Source organism: Labrus bergylta, chromosome 10 (genome assembly GCF_963930695.1).
Source record: "Labrus bergylta chromosome 10, fLabBer1.1, whole genome shotgun sequence".
NCBI lineage: Eukaryota > Metazoa > Chordata > Actinopteri > Labriformes > Labridae > Labrus > Labrus bergylta.
This window is the reverse complement of record NC_089204.1, coordinates 16844509-16850809: the sequence shown is the minus strand read 5'-3', so window position 1 is coordinate 16850809 and position 6301 is coordinate 16844509. Positions and strand designations below refer to the sequence as shown.

Sequence of the window (6301 nt, the reverse complement as noted above, 5' to 3'; positions counted from 1 at the left end):
CACTTTGCCCCTGAAACCACCTCTGTACAACAACAAGAAAAATGTCAACGATCCACAAATTAGCCTTAATTTGTACCTTTTGAATACAGTTTTGAAGCCCTTGAAGCCTGAAATGTGTTCCCCCCCTTTGAGAAAAAGTGTTGAAATCCAATTGGGTAACATAGAAGACCCACTGAGACTGATCAGTCATGTTGGCCAAAACACTTCCAGCTAAATTTAGTCTCCAGGTGCTGCTCTATATACAGTATGTATTCCTTTTTTTTTGTCTTCAGCAATGTTTTAATGAAACAATCTTCAAGAAAACAAAATTATGGTTTAAGCTGTTACTCATGACTTCTCTTACCAAATGTCACAGCAAAAAAAAAACATTTTATTCCATATTTAAGTAACAACACAGCAAGACATTTCTGAAATTTATTAAGGCATCTCATTCACATTAAAATAAATTAAGGTCTATTTTTAAATACGCATTTATTAGCTATCTTATCAAAAATTAGATGAGAAGACCAGTTACACTCTCATGTTTGCTTGACACAAAGCTAAAGCTATACGATGACGGTCAGCTTAGCATAGCATTAAGACTGGATACTACAAGTCAAAGTTAATCCAAAGTGTGAGAAAAGTCAGGACTGGACCTGTTTAAGAAATATGCTGACCTCCACTCTTTAAACCAAATTTTCAAGACACAGTTGAGGTAGAAGTCACTAACTATAAGCCTGTTCAGAAGATCAACTAGCAGATAAACCCCTTTTAAAACTACAGTCAAGAATGTAATTGTGAGTGTTTGTTATTAATGGTCAACCAAAAATGTGTCTATGATGTGCTACACTTGGTCATTAGCATAACAATGTATCCTAAGGCAACATGTGGTCTTTATGTGATGGCTTTATCATTATAAATATCAGAGGTTATTTTAGCACTCTGTGAGGTAGTTGAAGAAGTCTCTCTCTGTCTTTGACTCCCCTAGTCTCAATTGAGGACACTTTTCAAATTTAAGTCCAGCCTAATGCACAGTGTAAAAGGTGCTGTGAGATTAAGCATCAGAACACAGTCAAGTTGATTCATCTCACTCGTTCTCCATTTAATGATTCTACCAAGGAAGTTCAGAGCCATCCCAGTTGTATGCCTTGCCAGACTTTTCAATATTTAGTGTGTCTATGATGCTCATCAGACATTTCACAGATTTTTCAGTACTGAAAAGCTTGTCTTCGGGTACGTTTCTGTGATAGGGGCGGGAGAGATCTGTGTTCACTGTTCCTGGATGTAAAGACACGCATACCACCTGGGAAAAAAAAATCAGGAAACAAGGAAGAAGAAAAAAATAGGTTACTGATCATCTCCACTACTGTGTTTCCACTACTTGTTAATGATACTTCCAGAGATAAACAAAAAAAAAAGATAGAAGAATGATAAAATGTACCTTTGGTCGACTGCGGCCCAGCTCTATAGACAGATTCCTGGTAGCCATGTTGAGAGCTGCTTTAGACATTCTGTAGCTGTACCAGCCACCAAGACCTGAGGAGATAGGAAACATTAATGTGCACACATTACCACAGATGTTAAAATGAGGGTACTTATTCTGTATTTAAGGGTTCAAATTGACGCTTTTCATTCATCCATTTCCCCTGGTTTCTACACTATAGGATATCTAAAAATGGTTCCCCCCCCAATAACTGCAACACATTACCATTGTCCCCAATCGATCCGACTTTGGCTGTGATGTTAACGATGATGCCACTGTGCTGCTTAGCTTTTTCTGCAGGCTGCTGTCCGAAACCACCTCCACCCTTCTGGAGTAGGGGGGCAAAATACTTGGCCATGACCAATGGACCCACTGTGTTAGTCGTCAAGGTAGAGATGATGCCCTGATAGGGAAAAGAGGTCAGTCATCAAAGATCAACTTCAATTCATCAAATTAAATCAATTTAGGCGCATAGAGAGAATTTAGATGAGAGGAATGAAGGAATTGATGGGTGTGGTAAGTAACCAAATTATTCTTTCCATGACGCCATGACATATGAAGAAATAAATCCGATATTTAACAATTCAGCATTAATTGTTTATGTTCTGTTGTCCTCTGCGGCGTAGGACTGACAAATTAAAGAAGGCAAACCCAATTTTTTGAATGAATGTGATCGCATATAATGCATTGTCTGCTACCTTTAAGGTAGCCTACTTGTCACAACAGGTCTGTGCATTTTCCGATGGGTAATCATTTAATATGAACTGCCAGAATTGTGTTGCAGGTTTTGCAGGGTAATTCCCCTGACATTGACCTGATGGCCTACAGGTATGTCAGTCGAAGGAGCCATTTCGTAATCACGGTTGTCGGTCTTCAGATGTTAGTTTCAGCAGACTAACGCGACAATACATACATACTATATTAAGGATGCTTTTAAGCAAATCTAGCATCACCAGACATGAGAATATCTTACTTAATCCTTTCAGGATGACAAAGGTGCTCAAATTGACCTTTTATAAAGCATTAGGCTACCTTAGCAGAAACATCTCTGAGGCTGGTCTCTCCTTTCCCGGAGGGGTGAAGCATTGCTGAGGAGTTGACGATCAGATCCAGCCGACCGAAGCCCCCCTTAACCCACTCCGCAGCCCCCTGGACGTCTTCCTCCCGGGTCACGTCCAGCCGCACGACCGTCAGTCTGCCCGGGTTTTGGACTTCCAGGGCCCGAAGCTCCCCGGCTCCGTCCGGGTTTCGGCATGTCGCTATAACGGCAGCTGGGCTTTTGCTTTTCAAGATATGTTTGCAAAATGCAAGCCCCAGTCCTCTGCTGGCCCCTTGAATGAGCGCAACGGGGGCAGCCATGACAGTTAATGACTACACTGGAGGTGAATGGAGAGAGAATTAGTGTTTGCTTTCTTCAGGTTCCCCCCAAAACCTCGTAATTTTGTAGTTTTGAAGAGAGATGAGAAGGAATGCTTTATGACAAGTACATTTTAAAGGCAACGTGAGTGTCTTAATCCATTTGCCTACAACGGTGCTAAAGTGTGTTTAAAAAAACCCCAATTCTAACCTTTGGAAAATATATCTGTATAAAACTTACATGAGAACTTGAAGGCAGCATGTTTCACAACAAGGTAGATACGCCCTCTGTTGGTCACAATGGAAGCACTTACACAAGTCGGCTTATTATCGTTCATTAGAGTGCATGAGAGTGCCTTATACCAAAAAAAAACCAACAAAAAAACGTAAAAAACCTTTCTCTATCGTTTAATTCGATTTTTAAATGTATTAGGTTGGTTAAGAAAATGTATCAGTGATTGTTTTTATTTCACTCCAGCCCAACAGGTGGCGGTAATGTACTGGAAACCGAGTTTTCAAGAATCCTGAAAGGAAGTATTGTAAAAAAAATTGGATTGATAAAAAAAACATTATGCGCTTTAAATGCACCAATAACACGATTAAAATAGTGTAATATGTTTACAAACGAGCAATACAAAATAAAATAAATTGGTCATTACTGACGATCCTTAAACCTGGTCGAGCCCGGAGCGGATCCCGGTTGCTTAGCGACCAGAGGAAGTTTAGCGTCTGCTGGCTAGCTAGGCGAGCTGCGAGCCCATGGATTTTTACCTCATAATACAGAGAAAATGCCACCTAAAAGAAAAGGACCTCTTCAACTCGCCCAAAGAGAAGTTGACGAAATAAAAAAGCAGGTTTGTTGCTGAATGGCTTTTCTTGTTTGCGTCACACAGTTATGTTTTAACTTAGATTTGAATGTCACACACAGAACAGACAGGTTTAACTTTTCTAAATCAGAGGCTCTGTTATCCAATTCTGTGAAAACATCTTCTCAAATGTACTTTTTCCTTCAACAGCCGAGTGTGAATCAGATGTGGTCATCTGTACTGTAGTTTTCTACAACAAAGTCTGAATATTTAGATGTGCTTAGCATCTATTTACCACGTTTATTTCAGTACGCCATGTAAACAAAGGCAAAAGAGGAGAGCATACCAAATTAAATTCCTTTGACTGATGAGTCTAAGACACATTTTGTAGATGACAATGTTAGAAAGGCATTATAACTTGTTGGAAAATTAAGATATTAAAGAAATGATTATCAACTTCAATTGGATTGTTGGAGGGTTAAACACATACAAAGGAAAGACTCATAAGCGGGTCTGTATGTTACCCTGAACACATCTAGAATATATAGTATGTGTTTACCAGAAGTGTAATGTAAAACACAGATTATTTACATTGTATAGTTACAGATATAAATCAAGGTTGAATGTCTTGTTTTCACTGTGAATGAATTCGTTGTTCTTCTAACAGGTTGACAGTCTGACAAAGGCTGTGCACAGTCATGGTGGATCCACTGAAGAGGCATTTCGGAGGTAAGCAGCTGCAAAAGATCCTCAGCAATGCATACTTTTACTTGTTTTTTTCCTTTTCAGACTATTGCCTCATCCAAACTAGCTCTCTATTGTATGGACATTGGCTTTGCTTGCTTTCATTCAATTCCATTTTTCACACTATCGTGATTTACCAGTAGTGAATTTGACTGCCCTTTTAATGTAATGCTTTTGGGGTTTGACGTTCTTGTTAATGTGAATTTCAAAAACAGATGTCAAGAGCTGCAGCTATCTGCGGAGAAAACACAGAGGACCCTGAAGAATCTGACCAAGGTTAGTCAGTAAACTTTTAAATTAAAGATTCTGTATCTTCTCTGAAGATGGGATTGCACAATTATTCAGTTCAATTTGTCGATGACAGATATTACAAGCAACCAGTGCAGTTACATATATTAATTGTTTGTATCCTTAAATGGAGGAGCTGCAATACAATAATCATGTAACACAATTACAAAATCATCGCCAGACTGATAGTTGTTAAGGTTTGCAGCTTTGTGATTTGGTCATTTGGAAACAAATCAATTAAAGCACTTTTGAAAATTTGAAAAGAAATCCACATATCACAGAGTACTGCTTGCTTAGTATATTGTTTTTGTTCTTGTAAAATAGACTTTACTAACCAGCTACATTGACATCATATTTTGTTGCTTTTTTTAAGGCTGACGAGCCGGCACCAGTGGGGAATTATGATCAGAGGAAACAGGAAGAGGAGGGACGACTGCAGAACCTTTTGGAGCGCATAAATGTGCTCTCTCTGGAGCTTTCACCTCCAGGACCCAGTACTACTGCAGGGTCAGTGACCCATTTACTGCAAAGAGAAAAACAAAAGGATGCTAGAGCTCGTTTATGATCATTGAATTCATTTTATACATGCCCTCTTTCTTTAATATATATATGTATATATAATCTCTTTCTTATTGTTGTTGCCTGAATTTTAACATTTTGATCTACAGCGTTGTTTCAAAAGAAGAAAGTGAGGATGATGATGAAGACAGTGATGATGATGAAGACAGTGACGATGAGGATGATGTAGATGATGATGAAGATGAGACGGAAGCTGGGAAACCGCCTGCTCTGTCAGAACCTCGCCTCTACACAGTCCTCAGTGATTTCAAAGGAGAACAGGAAGGAGATCTGTCTGTTCAGGTGAAAAAGTGCTTGTTTTCAAAACAGAGACACTGATGCACAGTTAGACTTCATGCTAACAACATGAAGGTGTCTATAGGAATGTCAGACTTCAGCTAAATTACTCTAGCAGGGTCCTTCCAGCTGCATGTTTCTTGAATTTGTAACCAATGAAGTCTTGGTAGATCAATATTTACCCAGATAAAAATTTACTTTGAAGGTATTTCGAGTCATAAACTTTAAGTTCACATCCAGGTGCTGGATAATCCAAGAGCTGCGTGTACCACATCGCTAAATGTGAGGAAGAATTTGAGATTTGGGAGCTCAGGGTCTTTTTACTTGTTTCATTGATTCTACCAAAAGGTATTTTTACCTCAGTGTCCATTACACATTTTCAAAACTGCTTTTCTAGATGAAAAAGCTGCTATACGTGTAGTAAGATGACTTTAAGAAGGCATTGCTTATAAAGTCTATTGTAAGAAATTCTGTTTCAACTTTCCTTTCAACTTTGTTTTGCAGTTGTAAGAACAAGAGGGTGCTCTTTCAATACATACAGTATGATATGTCCACAGCCTTGTAGGTACATTTAGAGTTTGGTAGGAACACTAATGTAACGCGTATCTGCATGACTTGTTTGTTCTTCGCTTACATTTTCAGAAAGGGGAGGTGTTAAGTGTTATCAGGAGGACAGCAGATGGATGGTGGCTGGCTCAGGACACCAAAGGCAACAGAGGAGTGGTTCCTAAAACCTACCTGAAGGTACAGAACCTGAATCAGAATCTGAATCACAGTCAAGTGTTATACT

At 39.1% G+C, this 6301-nt stretch overlaps 2 protein-coding genes across 2 annotated transcripts in view; one reads left to right on the top strand and one right to left on the bottom strand.

Moving 5' to 3' along the window:
- Positions 1 to 400: 400 nt before the first annotated feature.
- Positions 401 to 2865, bottom strand: zgc:65997 (uncharacterized protein LOC794398 homolog). Its single transcript, XM_020639064.3, has 4 exons — positions 2495 to 2865; positions 1688 to 1865; positions 1421 to 1515; positions 401 to 1282 (listed from the first exon to the last, which is right to left on the bottom strand). The coding sequence occupies exons 1-4, from the start codon at positions 2819 to 2821 to the stop codon at positions 1091 to 1093; spliced, it is 792 nt and encodes a 263-aa protein (XP_020494720.2). The 5' UTR covers positions 2822 to 2865; the 3' UTR covers positions 401 to 1090.
- Positions 2866 to 2999: 134 nt separating this feature from the next.
- nphp1 (nephronophthisis 1) overlaps positions 3000 to 6301 on the top strand; it is a 10341-nt gene continuing 7039 nt past the window's right edge. Inside the window, exons 1-6 of the mRNA XM_020639059.3 lie at positions 3000 to 3672; positions 4292 to 4353; positions 4584 to 4644; positions 5030 to 5163; positions 5325 to 5517; positions 6154 to 6255. Coding sequence (XP_020494715.2) covers positions 3607 to 3672; positions 4292 to 4353; positions 4584 to 4644; positions 5030 to 5163; positions 5325 to 5517; positions 6154 to 6255 — 618 coding nt within the window. The 5' untranslated portion in view covers positions 3000 to 3606. The remainder of the gene's footprint in view (positions 3673 to 4291; positions 4354 to 4583; positions 4645 to 5029; positions 5164 to 5324; positions 5518 to 6153; positions 6256 to 6301) is intronic.